Source organism: Penicillium angulare (genome assembly GCF_028827245.1).
Source record: "Penicillium angulare strain IBT 27051 chromosome Unknown utg000001l_segment0_segment0, whole genome shotgun sequence".
In the NCBI taxonomy this organism is placed as follows: Eukaryota; Fungi; Ascomycota; class Eurotiomycetes; order Eurotiales; family Aspergillaceae; genus Penicillium; species Penicillium angulare.
This window is the reverse complement of record NW_026623160.1, coordinates 827,914-850,751: the sequence shown is the minus strand read 5'-3', so window position 1 is coordinate 850,751 and position 22,838 is coordinate 827,914. Positions and strand designations below refer to the sequence as shown.

At 45.3% G+C, this 22,838-nt stretch overlaps 9 protein-coding genes across 9 annotated transcripts; 4 read left to right on the top strand and 5 right to left on the bottom strand.

The window, feature by feature from the left end:
* Positions 1-2,781: 2,781 nt before the first annotated feature.
* On the top strand, positions 2,782-4,223 carry N7478_000313 (putative phosphatidylglycerol specific phospholipase C; the record flags this gene model as incomplete). The annotated part of the gene is made up of 2 exons (XM_056916529.1): positions 2,782-3,360; positions 3,417-4,223. The coding sequence occupies 2 exons, from the start codon at positions 2,782-2,784 to the stop codon at positions 4,221-4,223; spliced, it is 1,386 nt and encodes a 461-aa protein (XP_056784409.1).
* Positions 4,224-4,421: 198 nt separating this feature from the next.
* Positions 4,422-5,421, bottom strand: N7478_000312 (O-methyltransferase; the record flags this gene model as incomplete). The annotated part of the gene is made up of 3 exons (XM_056916528.1): positions 4,422-4,451; positions 4,516-5,283; positions 5,389-5,421. 3 exons carry the CDS (start codon positions 5,419-5,421, stop codon positions 4,422-4,424), a joined length of 831 nt encoding a protein of 276 aa, XP_056784408.1.
* Positions 5,422-5,889: 468 nt separating this feature from the next.
* N7478_000311 (GNAT family N-acetyltransferase) lies at positions 5,890-6,562 on the top strand (the record flags this gene model as incomplete). Its single annotated transcript, XM_056916527.1, has 2 exons — positions 5,890-6,467; positions 6,526-6,562. The coding sequence occupies 2 exons, from the start codon at positions 5,890-5,892 to the stop codon at positions 6,560-6,562; spliced, it is 615 nt and encodes a 204-aa protein (XP_056784407.1).
* A 278-nt stretch (positions 6,563-6,840) lies between these two features.
* Positions 6,841-9,152, bottom strand: N7478_000310 (uncharacterized protein; the record flags this gene model as incomplete). Its single annotated transcript, XM_056916526.1, has 13 exons — positions 6,841-6,998; positions 7,076-7,260; positions 7,317-7,448; positions 7,507-7,564; positions 7,614-7,826; positions 7,875-7,902; positions 7,957-7,980; positions 8,036-8,223; positions 8,282-8,470; positions 8,522-8,698; positions 8,777-8,827; positions 8,887-8,967; positions 9,041-9,152. 13 exons carry the CDS (start codon positions 9,150-9,152, stop codon positions 6,841-6,843), a joined length of 1,596 nt encoding a protein of 531 aa, XP_056784406.1.
* Positions 9,153-13,394: 4,242 nt separating this feature from the next.
* N7478_000309 (uncharacterized protein) lies at positions 13,395-16,228 on the top strand (the record flags this gene model as incomplete). The annotated part of the gene is made up of 3 exons (XM_056916525.1): positions 13,395-13,708; positions 13,789-15,597; positions 15,658-16,228. 3 exons carry the CDS (start codon positions 13,395-13,397, stop codon positions 16,226-16,228), a joined length of 2,694 nt encoding a protein of 897 aa, XP_056784405.1.
* A 798-nt stretch (positions 16,229-17,026) lies between these two features.
* N7478_000308 (MFS transporter) lies at positions 17,027-18,907 on the top strand (the record flags this gene model as incomplete). Its single annotated transcript, XM_056916524.1, has 7 exons — positions 17,027-17,119; positions 17,196-17,216; positions 17,284-17,341; positions 17,413-17,472; positions 17,536-17,919; positions 18,005-18,309; positions 18,362-18,907. Coding segments are annotated over 7 exons (1,467 nt in total), but the record flags the coding sequence as incomplete, so codon positions are not given.
* A 776-nt stretch (positions 18,908-19,683) lies between these two features.
* Positions 19,684-20,258, bottom strand: N7478_000307 (uncharacterized protein; the record flags this gene model as incomplete). Its single annotated transcript, XM_056916523.1, has 2 exons — positions 19,684-19,836; positions 19,908-20,258. The coding sequence occupies 2 exons, from the start codon at positions 20,256-20,258 to the stop codon at positions 19,684-19,686; spliced, it is 504 nt and encodes a 167-aa protein (XP_056784403.1).
* Positions 20,259-20,579: 321 nt separating this feature from the next.
* Positions 20,580-21,368, bottom strand: N7478_000306 (uncharacterized protein; the record flags this gene model as incomplete). The annotated part of the gene is made up of 1 exon (XM_056916522.1): positions 20,580-21,368. One exon carries the CDS (start codon positions 21,366-21,368, stop codon positions 20,580-20,582), a length of 789 nt encoding a protein of 262 aa, XP_056784402.1.
* A 371-nt stretch (positions 21,369-21,739) lies between these two features.
* N7478_000305 (GNAT family N-acetyltransferase) lies at positions 21,740-22,643 on the bottom strand (the record flags this gene model as incomplete). The annotated part of the gene is made up of 4 exons (XM_056916521.1): positions 21,740-21,874; positions 21,925-22,269; positions 22,329-22,388; positions 22,479-22,643. The coding sequence occupies 4 exons, from the start codon at positions 22,641-22,643 to the stop codon at positions 21,740-21,742; spliced, it is 705 nt and encodes a 234-aa protein (XP_056784401.1).
* Positions 22,644-22,838: the final 195 nt, after the last annotated feature.

The following is a 22,838-nucleotide window of genomic DNA, read 5'->3' as shown; positions in this document are numbered from 1 at the left end:
GAGACACAGATTCGATGTTGCCGGAGTGTTAAAGAATAAAAGAATAAGCTTAGAGAGTGTTGAACACAAGAAGTTAGGGAAACTGTCACCAGATGACAATGACACCTCCAGCGAATCTTCCGGTTTTACGTTCCATGTCCTACGGTTCGTAGTTCAGCTCGTAAAGGAGAGGGTTAGGCAGAGTAATAAAAATTGACTGTTTGTGTCTTTTTTTGACTTTTGACTTCCGATTGCTTGTTTTTACTTGGGATACTTTTGCACAGCCTGCAATTTGACAACATTCATACATCAGCATCTTTGCCCTTAACCGCCGGGCTCCCCGAGGCTGTAACCCTTGGAAGTATAAAAAAAGGGCTGTCACGCTAGTACGCACTAAGGGAACTAGGTTCAAAGGGACTTACGCACCTGCACTTGGGCAGATGTCAAATAATATGGAAGAACAGGGCTGAAGTGGGGCTATGGACCAACACACCCGTGGAATCAGTCGAACCAGACCCAAGTAACCCATGAGATGGATGGAAGGATAAACCCTAGTCTAGTGTCATGGGTTAAGAGAGTATTCGATTTATATACATTGCATGTATAATTGACGAGTATACTAGAGAGTATACTAGACTCACTTCTTCGTATCTTCTTTCTTTTGCGTGTACTTTGTTTGTGTACAGTAAACAAAACAAAGCAAAGCGAGAAAGAAAAAAAAACAAAATAAAACGCTGGTGCCTGAGCAAGAATGACGGTATCCGCAGAATTCACCAAAGATGGGAATATTAACGTTAGAACCAAGCCTCGAGTGGGGCCATCTTAGCACTCATTCCTAGTTTCAAGCCATTGACTCCTCATAGATCCTTCCGCTCAGAATCCACGATCTGGATGCCTCGATGGATTTAGCGCCCACTGCCACCCGACCCCCATTCCCCACAAGGGCCCGAATTGGTCCCCTCGTATAATATAGCTCTGCAGACTATTAAGGGATACGTCCAGGGTTCATCACATTTTCACTGCTGCCTGAAACGTGGCTGCTTAAGGCTAGAGCCGTGAAGGTTGTCGGGATGTATCCCATGTCGCCACCCGCGGAGCCCGAGATACTTACTTCCTTTGGTTTCTTTCCCTTTCAAAATCTATTCTCGGTGGAGATCAGTTTCAGGTCTCAGTATTCGGAAATATACGAGGATTCCGGGCTTGAGTGGGCGTTCTCGGTTATTTCTAGCTTGTGATGGCAGGACATCATCTGCGCTGTCCTAAAATCGTACTAGTATGCGAATGGATTAAACAGGTAGAATATGTAGGGATCTGACATGTATCCTTGATAACCTGAGAATATTTGAGAAATACCCGTGCACTTACATGTACCTAATCTATAGACCTCGATGTACCCTGATGCTCCTCGAACAATCAAGTCCAAGTCGCACAAGACAGAAAGACGCAGAGACGCAAAGAAGCAAGAATTCTTACCAATCGTGTACTACTAGTAGAAATAATTGGAAGATTGGAAAGTGGGAATCTTCGGAACTACTGAGTTACGAAAAAGAAAGAAAGAAAGAAAGAAAGAAAATGTCTGGCAAATCCCTACTGCATCCCGAGGTCCCCACTCCGTATTGGACTTACATCCTGTGCACGAAAGTCTTACCAGTTTGAGGTCGTTACAATGAGCCGCATCAATCAAGCAACAGTATAACAGCTCAATGTAAGATCGACATAGGAAAATAGATTAATATTAATATTCTGGTTAGTCAAGATCGCTCCCGCGACACGATGAGGGAAGATCTCAAATCCAAGCTCTACTAATCTTTACGAATGCCCAGAGATAATTCAGTTCATCGCATTTAACCAGCATCTCCCCGGAAGTGGTCAATACCTTGAATTGCCCGCTCGACGACTTGATAACGTATTGTGTTGGAGGCTCAACTGAACTCGTTTCATGAAGATTTCCCCCAGATACCTGTTGAAATCCACAGCTGGAAGAGCGATCATATGATAACCACTATATCAATATACCCCTGATCCCGTTGACATCTCTGATTCCCCCATAATCAGGTATCTCTTAAGTACCCCCTCCTTCATACTTGTTACTTACCTATTCGCCTCATCGCAGCATTTCACTATCTATTCTTTGCCTGGCTTCAAACGAGTCAGACTCTTCCGATCGCCTCTGACTAAGCCAATCTCTGCTTGAAACCCCCAATCTTGCAATTGATAGCGGCCAGCACGTGGTAAACAAGCATGGGCATAACAAGTACTTTAATTGGCCAATGGATCATCGAGCTAAAAGCGCTTGCCGGATGGTCAATCCTATGATTGGCGGGTATGACTCGAAAGACCCACATCTGTCCAGGTACGGAGGGGGAATGTTAAGCTCCACGGGTTCAAGCTGCACGAATCTGCGTTGGATGATTCAAGAATCATAACATATCTATTCCCGATAGAGCTCTTGCCGAGCTCCGAGTTCAACAGGCACATTAATCTCCCCACTTATCACCGACTGTCCGGTTTTGTCGAATCGATGAGGGGCAGCATGTAGCCTATGACAATTGATCATGGGCACATGTGAAGTCAATGCGTACCACCTATTTGTCTTATCATGAAATGAACATCATTTAAATCGCGCGGACACTTACCGGTGCTCACCCTGTAGGTACTGGTCTACACGCGACTGGCGGCTTACTCTTGCGCCCGGAATAAAGGTATAAAAGTAGCAGCGCAGTCGTCTAGGGAAGAATTGATTTTTGTTCCTCCCCAGACCAACATCCCCCTTCTCCTTGAAGTTGCAGATCCAGTCCCGCAATGAAGGCAAACACTTTAATCCCTTTGATTGGTCTGTCGGGTAGTGCCCTGGGTGCTGCTGTGGCCCGGAGTACCCAAGAGCCATGGGGATACAAGTCCGGCTCTAAGGAGTCCATTGCCAACCTGAAGGACAAAATCGAGAATGTTGTCTGGGTTATGCTGGAGAACCGCGCCTATGACAACATCTTGGGTGGTGTGCATAGGGCTGGTCTGGACAATGTTGTCAACAATGGTCCTTTCTGGAATCCCCAGCTAGTGAACGACACTAAGAGCCGCAAATGGTCTAACCATTTCAAGGACTACGACTCTGTGCAGCATGATCCTGATCACTCTGTGACTGGTAATAACTTTGAGTTCTTTGGCACCTATACCCCGGATAACGAGGCCATTGCCAACGGAACCCTGAAGCCTAACCTGAAGGGATTCGTTGAGCGCCAAATGACTTCCTATCCCGATATCTCTGCTCAACGGGCTGCCGATGAGGTTCTCGGTTACTACTCCGAGAGTGAGATCCCCACCCTTGTGGATCTGGTGGATGAATTCACCACTTTCAACTACTGGCACTCCTGTGTCCCTGGGGTAAGCTTTATATCCCACCAAAAGCTCCCCTGATCCTCCATACTAACAATTATTAGCCTACCAACCCCAACCGTCTCTGTGCAGTTTCAGGTACAGCCGACGGCCACGGTGAGAATGACGACAGCTTCCTTGACTCTGGAGTCAACATCCCAAGCATCTTCCAAGTGGCCTCCGAGAAGGGCATCTCATGGCACAACTACGACGGCACCAACGGAGCTTTCCTGCCAGACTCCCTCTTCTTCAACTGGACCGCCGCCAATGCCAAGAGCAACGTCGTCCCTCTGGAGAACTTCTACCAAGATGCTTACTTGGGTCTTCTCCCTCAGCTTTCCTACGTCAACCCCTCCTGCTGTGACCTGAACACCAACTCGATGCACCCCAACGGCAACGTCTCATTCGGTCAAGTCCTCGTTAAGCAGGTCTATGATGCCGTCCGCGCGGGCCCCCAATGGGACAAGACCCTTATTCTCTTGACCTTCGACGAGACGGGTGGTTTCTTCGACCACGTTGCTCCCCCTCTTGCTATCCGTCCTGATGAAAAGACCTACGTTGAGACTGCTCCTAACGGAGAGGAGTATACATTGAACTTTGACCGCCTCGGTGGACGTTTACCTACTTGGTTGATCTCTCCTTATGCCCCTCGTGGTCACATTGAGAACTACGGTACCAACCCTAGCACAGGTAAAAGCGAGTCTTACAGTGCTACGTCTGTGCTGAAGACGCTGGGATACCTGTGGGATTTGGAGGATTTCACTCCTCGTGTGTCTAACTCTCCTGCTTTTGACCACTTGATTGGTCCTAAGGCTCGTGAGTCTGCTGTTGAGACTTTGGCAAATCCTCACACTTTTGCCGATGCTATTTAATTAGCGCAAAGCTATTAGTTATGTTTATGAATATGTAATATCGGGAAGGCTAGACTGTCAAAATATTTCGAGTATAGATTACTTTATGAATTGAGGATAGATATGTCTTCTGAAGGATCATCTATTCCAGTACTACTTAGTAAATACTTGTCCCAAAGTTATCCTAAAAGTGTAGGCCAAACTTAAACTTGCGAAGGCTCAAAGCACATTCGTGATTGCCACTCCATCCTACACAGAAGAATAAAGTTAGCAAGCAACCCGACCCAGTGTTTAACTTGAGGGACATCCTTACCGTTCTCCCACTATTTCCCCGGAACTCATGCAGCTTCGTCTCATAAACATAACTCGGAACACCGGGCACATTACCCAAATCAATACCAGAATCCCTAACCCCCTTCTCCTTAATAGTCTTAACCAAATCAACATTCTCAAAATCAGCACCAAACGAATACTTCCTCAAGATACCCTCCTTCTCACTCTGACTAGCATTCAACCAGTCGACATACTCAGTTCCCCTCTCCGCCTCAGGCGAGATATTATCAGCCACAATAACAGACTCCCCCTTCTTCAGCAGACCAAGTCTCTCAACAAGCCACAGATCATAAATATACCGATCCTTCCAATGATCCACGAACAAAATTTCAATAGACTCAATCAATGAATCCTTCACTACATTCGCAAGCGACTCATGACTAGGCGCCACGATAACGCTTACCACGTCTTGGAGCCCGGAGAGCTCAATAAGCAACTTAGCTACAGAGGCGTTGATCGGGTCAATTTCGAAGCTGTAGTATTTCTTTCCACCGGCACGTTTCAGTGCATCTCCGAATCGAATAGCGGAGTATCCGACGTATCCGCCGAGTTCAATCATGATGGATGGTTTCTTCTCTGAGATTAAGGTGTCTATTAGGACGCCCTTTTTGGGACCGATGTTTATGAGCCGCTTTTCTTCGGTGTTGAATTTGTCTATTGCGTCTAGGACTTTCTGGGGATTGTTTTGCAGCACGTGGAAGTTGGGGAGATTCCAGATATATGTGAGGAGGTCTGGCTCGCGGCCGGTCTATTCAATGTTAGTATTGTAATCTAGAATTTGGCGATTGGAAATTGGAGTTTGAAAATTCAATTGCTGATGGATGGGTGCTGATGGATGGGATAGATCAATTACCTCTACACGGGGACGGGGTTCAGAGGCAGACATTCTGCGAGTCTTGGATCAATGTTCAAATGTTGTAGGTATGATTTTAGTTCAAGTTCAATCCAAAGATTCCAGATGAACCCCTCTACTTATATCACCCAGGTCCCTTATTTATGTCCCCTCCTTGTTCGTACGTAACTCGGTGATAAGATGTATCCGATTCCATTTGGGCAATTACCGCCGAGACTTGTACACCCGAAGACAAGCTTCCGAGACGACCGTGCTCACACCATTCATTAACGAAATAAGCTAGTACCCATGCAAACGGAGTAATGATAGACCCAAATTGATTCAGAAACTATGCAGTTCATATTGTGTCCGTTTACTATGTAGAAGCCGGCATTAAATAGTTTAGCCCCCGTTAAAATTTGCCAAGCCCGCACACATTCAAGTTACCCTTCACCGTTTCCCGATTGTAACCTCGGGCTTAACAGCATCAAATCAATCAAGCTTATGATCAAGCAGACTACGATGATAACATACCGTCAAGCCCAGCTATCAGATCTGGATCAAATCCTCGCCATAAATGCACACTACATTCTCCACACCTCGCTTACGTTTATGAGAACCTCACCTCATATAGGAACATATGTCGATAAATGGCGTGATCTCCAAGCCCGAGGCTTACCGTACCTTGTTGCTGTAGAGGATACGAACACGAAAGAATTAGATGTGGTGCTTGGATATGCGTCTTTTTCACCATTTCGAGGACATCTTCTTTCCTATGCACCGACTGTGGAACTGAGTCTGTTTGTGCATCCGGATTATCAGTCACGTTCTATTGGGTCTGGGTTATTAAATGAATTATTTAATCTTGTACGAAATGGGAAGGTGCATCATGTTGTTGAGGAAAGTGGTCCTCGTGATATGATTGGATATGACGACTCAGAGTCGACTGGAGATAATATTCAAGTTCGAAATATTATTGCTGTTATGGCTGTTGATCCTGAGGGTAAAGATGGAGGGGAAGAATTGAGAAAATGGTATACTCGGCGAGGGTTTGTGGAGAAAGGAAGATTGGAGAAAGTTGGATTTAAAAGAGGTCATTGGTAGGTGATGTGTGGCAATTGTTTACTCTGACTGGTACTGATATCGTCATTTTGATAGGATTGATACGGTTTACTTGCAGTATTCTACATCCTAGATGAGATACGACGAATGCAAGATATAACTTAAGATTGATCATGAGGTGTCATGCTATGTACTGGGGATAATATCGATCATCGGGGAAAAACCCCTTGGCCATAGATGATCTTACCTATACTGTAAGCTCTACATAGATAGAAAGACAGGAGAAAGGCAGATGGAAAGGTAGATGGAAAGGCAGATGGAAAGACAAGTAGAAAGGCAAGTAGAAGGATGTCCTTTTTCCAAATACTTTAGATTATGATATATGACTATTCTTCCTAAACTTGAAAGATATCACGCCTTTTGCTCTCTATTATCCACAATCATGGCATCATGTTCCTCACGGGCTCGTTGGACTGTTTGCGAGTACTTCTTGCCAGCAATAAGCCACCAGACAAGCTCTATAATTAAGAACCCACCCACTACAACACATGTGTAGTTCATATTAGAGACTAGAGAAACGTTAGAAATTGAGGAAATCATCCGCGATCCATTGTCACTGCCTCATTAGACAAGAATCGGTACTTACCAGTTGCAGGCATCTCAAAGGGGAAAGAGAAAAAGATAATGGCAAAGGTTAACCAACAGACCGAGATAATATTCACTGTCATTCCCCAGAACTGGTTCATTGCAAATGGACCACGATGCATCGTCCGGCGGAAGAGGAGCACATTAGTAAGGATTGGAACGATATAAGCGAGGTTATTGATTGTTCTAGTATTCGTGTGTTAGCCTGGTGAAAGATTTCATATCTCGCACTTCTAACTCACACTGCCGAGCTCATCATTGAATTAAAAGCTGTGCTCGATCCCAAGTAAATGCAACCAAGCAAAGCAATAATAACACCTACACATAGCTGTGCGTTAAAGGGAGAACCAAGTTTAGGGTTCACACGCGCCCATCTAGAATAAAGACGTTAGCGAGGGGTTTATTCTATGAATTAAAATTGAGAAACCATACATTCTGGAAAGCGGGAGACCATCATCTCTAGCAAAAGCCCAGAAAACACGTCCAGTGCCTATACCTAATTAGAAAATGCGCGGTCCGGTGGAAACAACAATTCTTACTCAATTGAGAGCCGATCACACAAGGACCCAGTGCTATCCAAACCATGAAAACTAGGCCAAAAGCACCACCACGGGTTGAAGTCGCCTGGTAGAAGATCTCGGCTAGTGGGAGACCCGTGTTCGTGTCTGCTAGGGAAGTATAGTTCTGTGTTGAGAACATCAAACTAAGCAAGTAGGAGACTCCAGTAACGAATGCGATAGAGAGGGTGATTGCTAGATCAATGAGCTTTTATTCTGTTCCATGATTCAATATGAACTTACCAAGGCCAAGAGGAGCGTTTCTACCGGGCTGAAAAATATTAGTATACATAGAGCAAAATGGACCGTATACCTCGGAACTCACATTTGGCATTTCCTCGGTGATATGCTGGATTGATGTTAGGAGTTTTCTATCTCTGTGTCCATAGATATGAGAAACTTACTGAAATTCCATCTAATCCACCCAATGAGTACAGCGGGTTGACCAAGCCGGTGATAAAACACATGACATCGTTATTCCAGCCTGTCTTGTTCATCCAAGTTGCAAATACAAACTTGCTATCATTATGAACCGGTGCAGATGAAGCTACAACGACCATAGTGACAAACCAAGCCAATTGCAAGTAAATCACTGACACCAATTTGTAAGAATGAGAATACTGTAAACGAACGCGGAAGAGAATACTCACGGGAGAACTTATTAATCATTGGAATAAACCTGTTTCCGAACATGACAATCCCCGAGGTAATAATATTAAGAACCTGATATACGACGAATGTCATCCAAGGCTGAACAACCAAGTCATCATGATACAAAGCAATCAGAGCCATGAGAACCGTGGCATAAATGAGGTTGGTTGATGCAGTTGTGAAGATCCCTTAAGCTTGTCAGTCTCCAGAACACCCACTTAGTATGTCATTGTCCTTACAGCCAAAAACTGTGCACCACCCAGTTGCGAAGCTCAGGAGACTATTATATCGTTTTGGAGCAATTGCCGCGATCCAATGATACATACCCCCTTCAGTGGGATAAGCAGACACAAATTCCGCTAGAGATAAACCGACAAAAGACTGTAGAATGAAGACCAGAATGAAGCCGTAGATAACTAATATTGATCAGCTCGAATCGCTAGATGTGAGGATATAGGATCGGGATCGGGATCGGGATCGGGACCAGAACGTACGAGCACCAGGACCCCCGGAGTTCAGCGCTGTGATTAAACCTGTACCAAGACCTTCAAGTTCATAAAAGAATTAGAACCAGTCATTTATTTTGGAGATGGAGCACACAAACCAGTCCATGAAATGGTACAATTAGCCGCAAGACCAATCAAGCTCCAAACTGAGAAATGACGCTTTAATTCCTGTTTATGGCCTTCGCACGGCAATCACAATCAGTAAGACATCCTCAACATCAACATGAATGCTCATCCCATGATAATACCCACCCATCTGAGCCAGACGCAACTCATCTTCATCCCGAACCTTAATAACCTCCACACTTTGCCCGGTAGCCATCCCTTCTTTCGGCGATGTGGATTCAATCTCAGGGACACCCATTTTTGATTAAACTGCAGTGCCGCGATTCAAGGGAGCGGATACAAGAAACTTGAGGAATTAAAGATGCAGCAGGTTGGAGTATTTTCAAGTCGCATGCCACATTTTTTGGTTATCTTTCTGCAGCTCTTATCGCTGTCCACCGGTTATCAGGTGCATTTCGCCGATTTCACCGGACTGATCGCCGGGAGGGGGAAAAGCGGGGGCGAATCATAGTGTACAGGGGGCGGGGGGGTGAGAGTTATCAGTTGTGATTTCCGGTGATGAATGTTTTGTTTTGCCGGTGAGTGTGAAGGTGGCGGTGGATTTATAGGGAGACCTCGTATCTGAATGTCACGGTGTAGTTGGGATATGAGTTTGTTCAAGGTTAACTTGAAAGTCGAATATAATGTTGAATATAGGTGTTGTATGCCTCATGCGGGGTTGTCTTGGCGGATATCTTGGCTCTGTGATGCGGGAAAGAACACTCGGTTTGATGTGATGTGATTTACAATACAATGTGGCTTATCTGGAGATGGGCTCTTGAAATGAAGGAGTGAAGATTTGGTGATACTTATCGTCAAGAGATGAGGAGCGTGGAGGTGAGGTCTACTACGGAAAGACGGCTAGACCTCTACTGGTTATCAGGATCCGTGGAACGTGTTTGAGATTTGATTTCCCCGGAAGCCGCAGATTGATTTGATGTGTATATAGATCCAGAGAAGAGTTGAAGGTGTTGGGTACTGCGAAATAATTGTTCACCAGTATCAAAAACCCGAGCCTGCTAGTCCCAATGCTGATACTCTACACTGCAGAGATGATCGCACTGAAATCACCGCACCAGACACACCTAGATAATAGGTACAAACTTAATAACTATATCATATACTCTCCAAGGAAACCGTACACGCAGTGTTCACTAAATTCCTGACCCTCTGCTTTCCATTTTTAGATACAAATTACTCCAGCAATGCCCCATGAAATCATAACGACGAGGACCCTGATCCTTCTTCAACCTACGCATGCACATGGCCTTGGCAAGCTGGCTGTACACTCTAAAGTTTAGCCAGTCCGAGTCCAAGTCCACGTCGGATTATTAGAATTTTGGACCATTCTCTCCAACAGAAATCACCCCAATTATACTTTAAGTTGCCGGAATAGATTTATACATATCCGGGTCTCCATCTGAATAGGGGCTAACGAGGCTTCCAATACAGAGTACGGAGTAATTTACTGATGTATTCAAGCAATTTAATTAAAATGCTATACATGAATAGCGAATGAACGCAAAGTAGACGAAGATTGCATAAATGACACCATAATGGCAAATTCTCCGTATGAGCCGGACAAACCGAAAGTTTGAATCGAGACATGAGAAATGAAAAGGCGCCATTCGTCAAATGTAGCAGAAAGACCAGGCAACAACAAAAAAAAAAATCCAAGACTCTAAGTTAGTGAGAGGCAGGACTAGACTAACGGCCCCCGTTGAGACATTTGATGATCAGGGTCCAAGGTTAGTCATAATAGCCTTGGCAGAGGCGAAGATCTTAACTTTATACATAAATTTGGCTGTGCATGTTCAGTGTCCCGCGTGTTGCTCGATGCGGTGAAATCTGCGCGAGCGAGCCCGGGGGCAGTATTTAGTATTTGGGGCTGGGCGGGCTGGTTACTGGGGCTGGCTATTGGGGCTTCTGGGGGCCTTCCCTCAAAACCGTAAATTGAGAACAATGTTGATGGAGTGAACGGGCTGTACACTATGTAGTGACTAGTGACAAGTTACGGGGTGCGACCGAGGTCCAATCTCCACCAAGCAGTTCATCGGATACCAAGCTTAGACAAGCATTAAGACGTGATCGCGTGCGGTATCGCGTGATTCTGATTGCGGCTGTTTATCGAGATCAGTCGAGTCAGCCTTATGAAGACCCTGAAGTCTAATCTATATACAGTAGGTAGTCAGGGTAGTTATTAGAAATGTCTCGGATTGAATTTGCTTTCTTTTTGGGGTTACTTGACATTGTGAAATTGGCGGCATGGTGCCGTGATACATGATTGTTGGGACTTGCATTAGTCATGATGGTGATAGCCCCCTTTTCCAAGGTTGTTTGTTGTACAGCCATGCAAACCATCATTATTGATCTAGGAGCATATTATACTGTGGACATGTAGTTATTTTATGAATCCCCACACTTTCGCAGGGTTCATTTATCAGATGATCCAGTTCTCGGTTATTTTCCTTCCGTACCACAGACAATGATAGTATGGCACGGAGCCCTTCGTACGAACAGCTCTAGCTCACCATGATGATGGCAGATGGCACGGAACGGACAACAGAGAGTCCGGTCAGGGGCAAAAGGGGGGCCTCATTCCGTAGCGGGGAACGAAAAAAAATGCGCTAATGCAGGAAGAAACGAAGCTGTATCCCGAGACAAGTGGTTGGGATGGGATCAAATTAGAAGAACGGAAAGGACGGAGCCCATGGAACACCCAGCGGAGTCCATTAGTCCCTTCTGGAAGCCCACTTAGTTGTGGTTAGGGTTGAGAAAGGTCGGCTTGGCTGATTCTCCATGAGACCGAGGAGGCTGATGATGAGTATCTGGTTCTGGAGGCAAACTTGAACATGTTGTGATTTGTGCAATTGGAATGTGCTCTCAGATCGCACTGTTAATGCTACATAGTCATCATATTGTCAAGGCTAAAATTCTTTCACCAGTAATAATGATGATAAAATACCAGTAAATTATAATCTTGGTTCTTTTTCCCGAATCCACTTGTCTGGTCCACCAGTCAGAATTGGCCCCCAATGGGTGAAATTTAGCGAAGTGAAGGAGAGTCAATGTGGCAGCCTGGCAACCTTGTGAGGAGTTTGCAGTGATTGTGTGTGTTCTGAATCTTCAGACAGTATACGATATACGATAAACTGGACAAGGTAATTATCTCAGTGTGATATTCCGGTATATTCCTTCTCCCACTCTAATTTACCCTTGCCAAGACCAGGGAATCAGACCCTGTGAGCCTCGTTGGAATCCTCTTAGTCATGGCTGTGAAGGTGAATCACTTGAGGACTCGGAGGCTGAAGCGAAAGCGATGATTGGTTGATCAGGGAGATGACCCCAATTTCTCCACTGTAAATGAACAAAACAGAGAATAGAAAATAGAAAAAAAGGGGCCAGAAAAAAGACAAAAAAAAAGAAGAGCCAAGACACATCTGAGCCGCAATTTCTTTTTTTTTCTTTTTTCTTTTTTCTTTTTCCTTTTTCCTTTTCTTAGTCTCAGTAAGTGCTCTCGTGCTGGGCATTCAAATTCGACCTAAACTATCGAGTTCAGGCATCCGACTAACGTCCCCTGAATACACCTGAGCTGAATAAAATTGAACAAATAAGGCTAGTCCAGAAGTCTCCTCCGTACCGGGATGGATTCCTCAAACCTGGCCAAAGTAAACCTTGGGGAGGAATAAGCTGTATAAACGGTATTTTCTGTACAACGTTAAGCTCTGGGTGGTCTGTTCGCCCCTTTTTTTATTATTATTCCAGATTACTATTATTACCAGCTTTCATCATATTTAATGTACCTATCAGCCATAGCCACGATGTAAGAGCCAAGTGAGACCATGTGGGGATCGCAGTCTCGTACGGAAGCACCGGAGAGATGGCATTTTCCGACCAAAACTGGAGTCAGAGAGCAGTCAGGTACAGTTTTACCTACTTCAAGCCAATCAGAACCGCATCATAACAGTGCGGATGGACCCTGACTGGGATCCACTCGCTTCTAAATGGGGCAAAACACCGCATGACCCTAGGAAAGGCTAATACGGGAATTGAATGAAACCTTGGTCTGTCAAGTCTGTTAAGTCTGTAGACTGGCTTATTGGTGATCCCGTTTCCCCATATTCTATTCGATTTATTATTTGATCGGCCTTTGCCCAAGGCTGCGAGATTCTCTTTTAAAACCTTTTGCGATCTTCGTTGTTCATCTTTTTCCGTGTTGATTTTCCTCTTTATTTTATTTTTTTTTCCTTTTTTTGTTTTTTTATTCTTTCCCCATCGTTCATCACTCTCTACATACGCGTTGCATCGAACATCACATCTAATTCGACTGTTCGCTTCCATGATACCTTCAATGCTCGCGTGATCGATCTCTTTGTGCCTTTTTTTTTCTGCAAAAAAAAAAGAAGAGCTTGGAGTCAACAGTACTCTTCAACTCGACTAATTTGACATCTAATCTCGATTTCGCCGCTCAGCACCGTTGCTGAGTGAAGATCAGCACAACATGAACGCGGGACGGGTTGGTGATTGCCTCAGCCATGTCTGTTGCACACTCCCCGCTCGCGCTGTGAAAAGTACTTTGGATTGGGATATTGCGAGGAAATTTTGGTTCTCATTTTTATTTTTGACCGTGCTTTGCGCCAAGCTTCTACACATCTACGCTCACTGGGACTCGGTGCCCATGAAAAAGTTGTTGTTGTGGGGATCTACATTCTTTCTACAAGATTTCATCTTTCTCGCTATCGGATATGCATTGACTCAAAATTTCCTTTCGAGGGCGGTGCGCGTGGTGGCAGGTCTGGTGGTGGTGGTAACCACGTAAGTTGACTGCTCTGAAAGAAAAGATTCGATATGTACGTGGGGATCTGTTGCTAACATGGGGGTTTCCCTTGAATTAGTCTAGTCCTATCCGTCATGGCCTCGGCCAATACCTCCTTCTTTTTCCTTACCGGTGCCGAAATTCACTGGCGTCAAGCGGGCTCATTCGAAAAAGATCCAGCATCAGTCAACACCCTCCTCACAGGTCTGACCGGTCTGGTCATCGTGGAAGTCGTCCTTCTCATTATCGCCATTTTCGCTTCACCATACCCATACATGGCCGTGGAGGCTGTCGTTGATGTCTGGTCTAAGCTGCTGAGTGCCGTTTTCAAGCCTGCTTGGCGCGCGTCCAAGCCAGGAAGAGAAGCCTTGCTGCTTCGATCCAAGCCTTATGTCGAACGGTTCCTGAGCCGATCTGCGTACGGACGAGCGATTTACCAGAACCTCAAGATCTACGAACCCGTCGCTCTTAACGACTATGACGAGGATGATAAGGAGATGTCCGGCTCTGCTCCGCTGCTTGAGGGTCAGAATGCCGAGCCCGCTGATGACACAGAAGCTGCGGGCTGGAACCATGCTCGTTGGAATTCTTCTCGCCGTTTTGATATTAGGAACTGGGATTGGAAGTACATCGCTCGAGGTGCTGCCATTATTGCCCTCACCCTCTTTGTCATAATTATGCGTTGCGTCCGCCCCAACGATGAGTCTTATTCATTCCTCTCTCAAACCATCGTTATGTCTCCTTTCGCTGGTGTCGATTCTCAGACTAAGCTTGCTGGTATTACCGGAGATCATGAAATTGATGGTAAACTCACTGCATTGACTCAGCCACCACGCTTTGACTGGCTTCCTCAGGGTGACTGGCCTGGTTTCCGTGACTGGAAGAAGTCCATTACTGGCGTCTACGACAACCTGCACTACAACTCGACTGAAGATCCTCTGCACATCTCGAACTTGCACCTGGACATCCTCGAGCCCCTCCGGAAGGCCGTCAAGAGTGATGATTTCAAGATCAAGCACGTTCTCGTTTTCAAGATGGAAAGTACTCGCTTTGATGTTTTCCCCCTGCGCAAGGGTGGCTACATGCACGACCGCATCCTGGATTCCTACAAGAATAAGAAGGTTCCCAAGGATGTCAAGGCCCGCTTGGCCAACCTCACCCATACCGCTGAGCGTCTCACGGGTACTGAGTCTGGACTTCATAAAGAGGGAATGGTGAAGCCTTACGGTGGTATCTACGCCACAAACTCGTACACCTCGGGTACATTCACCTTGAAGAGTATTACAGGAACCACCTGCGGTGTCTCCCCACTGGTTATGGACTTCAACCATGAATACGAGTACCACCTTTACAATCCCTGCATGCCTCATGTTCTCGATATCATCAGCGCCGAAGGAAAGGATAACACGAGCGAGGACTTCACCAACTGGCCTTGGCGCCCACGCTTCATGCAGTCTATTACCGATACCTACGACCACCAGAACCGACTTACCCCTGCTCTTGGTTTCAAGCCCGAGAACATTTTGACCGTTGAGTCGATCGATAAGGAGCACGCGAACGATACCTCTTTCCACGGCGAGAAGTTCAACTTCTGGGGTTATCCTGACCACGACCTTGCCAGCTACTTCCGGGAGGCCATTAAGAGCGCCGAGAAGAACCATGAGCGTCTGTTCATCGAGCATTTGACTGGTTTGACTCACCACCCCTGGGATACGCCTGGCAAGAAGTACAAGGAGCTTCTCGGATCCTCCTGGGGCGGTAACAACGACGATGTCAACCGTTACCTGAACACAATCGGTATCAACGACAAATGGTTCGGTACTGTTCTGGACATTCTTGAGGAGACCGGTGTTGCCGATGAGACCCTCGTTATCATGACAGGTGACCAGTAAGTTTCTCATTACCAAAGTCCCTTCCACATTACTTCAATACTAACCCTTCCTTCTAGCGGTCTCTCTGTTCTCGAGGACAACAGTATCACTCCTTATGATAACCCTCACGTCGCCAACTTCCACGTTCCCCTCGTCATCTCCAACCCCCGTCTCCCTCCCATCCAAGTGAACTCATCTGTCACCTCGATCCAGATCGTTCCCACCATCCTCGATATCCTCAAGGAATCCGGCTCCCTCGACAAGTACAGCGAGCGTGCCATCAAAGACATCCTCCCCATGTACGAGGGTCAATCCATCATCCGTCCCATCATCGACAAGACCGAACAGACCCGCAACTGGCAGTTCACCGTCATGAACACCGGAGGATCCATGGTCGCGATGCGCTCCGCAGCAATGCCCTACCGACTGGTCATTCCCCTCGTCCCCGAAGTCGAGTGGCGATTCACCAACCTCGAAAAAGACCCTCATGAGAAGAACCCGATCAAATCATTTGGTCTTGAACCTCTCACATCTGCCATTGCTATGAAGCATGGCGCTGAGGCTGTCGCGTGGACTGAAGAAGCTGCTAAGGCAGGTCAGTGGTGGGTTGCTGATAATTGGCGCCGCTACGAGTACAGTCCTGCGTGATTGAAGAGATTTCACGTCACATTAAAAAAAAAAAATCTTTTCCTATCCATGAACAGCAAAAGAAAAGAAAAAAAAAGAAACAAACAAACACAAACACAAACGTCACCTAAAAACAAAACGATCTACACATTTTTCACCACACATTTATATATTTCTTACGTGTGTATTATTACGGTCAGTCAAGAGTTTCTGATGACTCCGATCAGCATGGCGCATGGTATTATTCCCCGGTTTTTCCTGACTTGTACATATTTTTGATACTTGGTATCATTGCATTGGGCGGTTTCATATCTTGATGTACAGTTGAATCACATACTCATTCTAATTTCAATCTATTGTGATCAAATTCACTTATCTCTATCCTTACTAAAACTAAATATAGCTGAATATGTGTATACCGTAATAAAGTCATGCATCTCGTAGGACATAGGTGGGTTGCCCGAAGCTTGAACGTGTTGGAATCCGGGACACTAATTCGGTCGCCACAAATCACATACAGTATGTAGACTAAGCTACTTTCTGCACATGTAGTAGCACAGTAGACTATAGCACGGGTCCAATTAGTAAAAGAAACCTACATTTCGCAATGAATCGACAGATCACATTACTAAATAATGAACTTGCAGAAAATATGCCAATATTATGCAGCCCACCCACAGCCTATCAAGTAAGGTGGCGCCGATCTGCGATCGGATCAGCGCACACCCAAGGTTCCCGAGTGCGGACGAACCACTTCAAATCCCACAACCTACGTCAACTCTTTTTCTTCACATATTCTAACTTCCAGGACATATCGTCATGATGCCAGATCATGGAGAAAAGCCGTGGCTTTTTGATTTTCGTTCCTCGGAGAGATTCCTGGTTGTAGTTGTGTCTATTGCGATTTTCACTGTGAGATTTCGTTTCCGTTTCCGTTTCCGCGGAGTTGGAGTCGGTCGCTGTGCTAATGTATTCTTTATCTGTATAGGATTCTTTTATATATGGAATGGTGAGTCGATATTACCTTATTATAGATACTTCTTTCCTTTTGCTCAAACTAATTCTATCTTTTAAAGATTGTTCCTATCATTCCAATCGCTTTGGTTGATCGACTAGGCGAACGGCCTGAAGATGGTATTATTCTCGATTCCTCATATAATCCATTCATTCCAGAACAGAGATTAACCATCATAAACGTTGAACAGCACAATATCTAGTCTCAGTACTACTAGCAGTCTACGGCGCAACACTACTAATTGGATCCCGTGAGTAAAAAATCTTCTTCAACAGCATCTCGATTACAAATTCAACCCAACTAACTACCAAAGCCCTGTTCGGATATTTCGCGGATCAATCCAAACTTCGCAGAATCCCATTTATCCTCGGCCTCATTGCACTAGGAACATCCACACTCCTCTTTACTTTTGCGCGAACTTTCCCCGCTCTCGTCATTGCTCGCGGTCTCCAGGGGCTATCCGCCGCAGCGGTGTGGGTCGTCGGCCTCGCCATCGTAGCGGATAGTGTACCGAGTGAGCGTGTCGGCGCGGCTATGGGACAAACCACTATTGGACTAACGTGGGGGTTTGTACTTGGTCCTATGGTGGGAGGGTATATTTATGAGCATTTAGGATGGTATGGGACGTTTACGGTGCCGGCCGCTTTGGTAGTTGTTGATATTGCATTGCGGTTTGTTATGATTGAAGCTCCGAAAAGTAAGTCACGATAACTTGAACACTTCACTGTGTTTTGTTTTGTTGTTTTTGTTGGAAGGTTATGGACTTACATGTTTTCTCTCAGATAACCAGCCTGATAAGGCAGAGCAGAACTTGCATTCAGAGCATTCGCCGCCTGGATTCAATTCATATGACACTTTCAACGACGAAGGCATTCATGCTCCCGCCTATTCTACTTCAACTTCATCTCGGAACCAAGAAAATGAAGCCGCTCCTCTTTTACATCCCTCTCCTTTCCCCGAACATGACCAAGACCCGGATCGCAAAGTGCAAAGGGCTACAATCTTCCATCTTTTACTCTCTTTCCGCATGCCATTCGCACTACTAGCAACATTAACCATGGCAACTATCTTCTCATCCCTAGAAACAGTGAGTAAAAGTACCAACTTGAACCACCAACCAACAAAATCTAACTCATCAGACCCTCCCCCTATTCACAATGCAAACATTCAACTGGGGCTCCACCGGCGCAGGCCTAATCTTCCTCGCCGTCTCAATCCCAACATTCGGCGGCGTATTCATCGGCGACGCAATCCATCGCATCGGCGTCCGTATCCTAGGCTCAACAGCCTTCGCAACAGGATGCATTTCCTGGATCCTAATGCGATTTGTAACGACCAACAGCATAGAACATATAGTTCTCCTCATCATCCTGTTACTTTTCCTCGGATTGGCCATTGCAACGATCGAAATTGCTGCAATGACAGAGGTAGCAGGGATTATTGATGATTATGAAGCTGCGCACCCTGGTGCGTTTGGGGGTAAGAGTCCCGTTGCGCAGGGCTATGCTATGTTTAATATGGCGTTCGCGGGTGGTCAACTTATTGGGCCGCTTATAGCTGCTGCTCTGAGGGTTAATGCGGGGTGGGGTACTATGACTTTGGTACTTGGGGTTATTTGTGGTGTTGTTGCTATTCCTGTTGGGCTTTTTATTGGGCCACGGCCGGCTCGGGAAGGCGAGTCTGAAGTGAGTGATAGTGTTTGAGATGGTCGTACATATTGAGGACTGTTTATTGAAGACCATATATATGTGCTCGCTTTTGGGTGGGTGGTAGACGTGATTAGAAAAAAGATGATCCAGTCGGTGCTGTATAGAAGCTTAAAGAAGTCGACATGGATATTGAAGCCGTATCAACTTAAATTATAATCGTTTCGCATTCCAATGGAAGATACATCTCAAGGTTTGTATACCACATGCCATACCTTGATCTTGTACAAATTACCTTTTTAAGGATGTCGCTTGGGGAATTTCCTAGCCTTTATATTTCATACATCCGGCCATAAGTAAAATTTACCTTTGTTGCGTTCAGATCCTTCGCAAGGGGTATCGCACTTGAACAAAAGAAACAAAGTCAAGCTAATTTGGAAGCTTGTTTGTTGGATCGCGCTCGGGAAAGGGCAGCATGGGCAAAGCGACCATACAGGATAACAGCTCTGTTCCACGGGTGGATAATCGGTAATCGGGCCTAGAAGAAGTTGTCGAAGTGAAAATAGCATGATCTCATCATGCTCGTCGTAGTGTCATAAGTCCTAGCAATGTCGACAATTACTCAACCTCTTCAAGCTCGGGTGAATTTCTATCTAAGCTTCAAGTGCAGAGTAGATACTGGCATTCCAAGCCAAGCACAAGAAACGGTATGCTTGAGCGAGCGCACACATATAAAGAGAAAATGAAAATGAAAATGAAGATGAAAATAAAAAATAATAACTCCGGGGATTACTAGCCCCAATGCACTCGGTTGATCATCGTATAGTCGTAGATTGTAGACCGACGCCATGACTTGGCGGATCTCGTTTAGATTGAACTGTCTGGATAGCATCTGATCCGATCAGTTTCTTGCTAACAAGATGACGAATGTACTCCATCGTCCATTCCTGACATCGTTTATTCGTAATCTGACAATATCAGCAAGCGCTACATGTAGTGCATGGCGGTAGTGATAGTGATAGTGATACTGGTCACTTACATCGTTCACAGGAGCAAGAAAGTTCTCACTAATTCCCGGTGTAGGAATCTCGGTCGCAGCAACCTCTATAATCCCGATAGGATCTGAGTCACTTGTTTTCAACCCAGGTGTCGGATCAACTATACTGCCTGAATCTATCTCACCGATCGGAAAGACGGTGTATTTCTCAATCGAATCAGCGGGGGAATAATTCCGCTTGAATTCTAGGAAGTACCCCACCATCGGTGCACCGACGGCTTGAATCAATGTTCCATTTTCGTGGTCTTGAGCGGTAGGGACAAAGATTGCAAAGTGCGCTCTTTGAGTTTCGCTATTTCGAGATGTGATGAGTGAAATGGTTCTGGTTGTCATTGTGGGAACCTGGTGAGGTCACGGTTATGAGAGTAGATAGAATCTGGGGTATATTGAATTCAACCGTGACGTCAGGTGAACGAGAACTGGGATATTGAATGCGGGGTTAAGCGAGCTTGGTGTTGGGGCTTTTATTTCTTTTGTGAGATGTCTTTTAGGTACATGGTAATTGTGACGTTTATTTTGGGGTATCTTAATATTTATTGAAAAGTTGAAGGGGAATAAGAGGGCTGGAAATGGATGATGGGGTCGTAGGGAAGCTTCAAGATTACCCACCATGGCCATAGATCTTGATATTATCTTCAACCAAAAGCTTCCTATTTAACTTGAGACCCCTACATCTTCAAGAAATTCTAGTAACTGTGCCGTATCATCAAACTCACCCTCTAATGCAACCGAAGGTCCAAGTCGTTTGTAAAAAGACGCCTCAAAGAATTGTGGAATGAACCCTGCATACTCCCAATCTATAATACCATTGATCTTCAATGTCACAGGATCCACGATAATATTGCATTGGTGAAGATCGTTGTGACAGAAAACGAATTTCTCACTCTTAGATATCTTCTGGGTCCAATCATCTCTTTCATTACACGCCATAACTCGATATGGAGGAATCACAATCTCAGATGATGGACCGCCGATTTTATTCGATGTAAGACTGTGAAGAGTGGCAAGATGCTGATCAATTTCAGGCCACACCAGCTTTTTCTGATCTTCTGAAAGCTCGGACATGCCAACGCCTTCAATATATTCCGTGATAAGAAAGTGACTGTCATCGACATCGAATGAACCGTAGACCTTCGGAACGGGGATATTGGTTTTTTGACTGACAAAATGTAGAGATTCCCCTTCGTTTTGAAGTCTTTCCTTTCCTAGTCGTTGGATATAAATCGTTCCTTTGTAGGTGGTAATATACTCGCTAGGACGTAGGCTTCTTTTGGTGAACAAGCACCCGTGGCGATAGTATTGTCTTTCAGCTGTTTTACCAAAAGAATCGGCTTCTTCTGGCAAGGTAACCGAATCGTGCGCGGATAAAGAATCTTCTTGGGCAGGATTGGGCATCCTGTGTGGATAATCAAGAGCGAGAACAGAAGTTGGCGCGGGAATCATGATGGGAATCGATGGGAATTTAAGCGGTGTAAGCCTGAGATATTTCGAGATGAGCTGTTTCTAGTTTCGCCCATATCCAATTATCATAGTCCAAGCTGGGCATCATTCATTGGTCTTAAAGAAACGCCCCCCTTGCGTGGGAGGCTCTTAACCAATCATCCTTGGTGTCCATGTACCTTGCGCATGACGGTAGACATGACTGGATTGTATCTCAGGTGAAGAATTGAGTCTTGACCAGATGACCTATGTACATGCATATACCACTAGTACCTGTAGTATCTCTATATAAATCCCCATTAAATACCCGACTCTGGTGGGCATCATCCTCACATGAATGTCAGGGCGACCACAAGACATATTCCAAAGTTTCATCACGATATATCCTTTCGCATGAAAACAGTTTTCGTATCCCAATATTTGCCATTTTTATCCGCAATATTGTAATAGTTTTGGACAGTCTTGATAAGACGATATCCTCGCCGGGCATACCAGACTTCATTCGCAACCTGCAAAAAGTTAGTGGTGGGTTGGAATCTTCATGAGCAGATGATCTTACCTTAGGAATGCCCCCAAAGCTTATTATTGCAAACTCCTCACGTAGCTGGTCGTCCTTTTCGACAGTATCAAGCAATAGAGTTTTGGCATTCAGAGGCTCTCGAACCGCCATGTCTTCGACTTCATCCATTGCTGCTCGGCCAACGCCCTGACTCTGTAAGGACTGTGTGACGTAGAAAGTTTTGATCCAGAATGAATCAACCTTTGGAATATCGAGCTCATTATCTTTGGCATCTGGATTTACCGAGTCTAAGGAGATATGGCCAATGGGAATGAAGGTCTTATGCGATGGCTGTCGAGAAACAGCATTTATGGATGTAGCTGTATCCTGAAGTTCCTCGTTGGACTAGCGAGTCATCATTAATTTAAATATTTGCAGATATTCATGATTATTCATCATCTTACCTTTGGATCAAGAAGAGACTTCATCTGCGCAGTTGCCCCTGAGTCATCAAATGGTAGAACCTATGTATGTGCGGCGATAGTTAGAGAACCAATCAAATTTGAATAGGTAGAGCCTCAGTATGAATACTACGACACTTTAGATCAACTTACAATCCAGTAGATACACTTTGTACCCTTTGCTTGCGACTCTCTCCATTCTTTTTCGACCTTGTCTTGGTGCCAGGTACATTCTTCTCGTTGTTGAAAAAGGACCCGCCGATGGGCAAGTGACTCGGAGTCCCACGGAGTCAATACAACTGTCGCTCTAGAGGACATGGTTTCAAATCTGCGAACTTCCAAGAGTATTGAAGAACTGTCATCTTCTTTATAGTGGGGACTAGTGCACAGCCGAATTACTAAACAGCGGCTTATCGTGGGCGGAATTATCAGTCGACTCGGAGTTCCGTGTTGATTTTAAGTTTTACCCCATTTGACTCATAATGTAATGCCAAGACTTTTATACAAATGCAA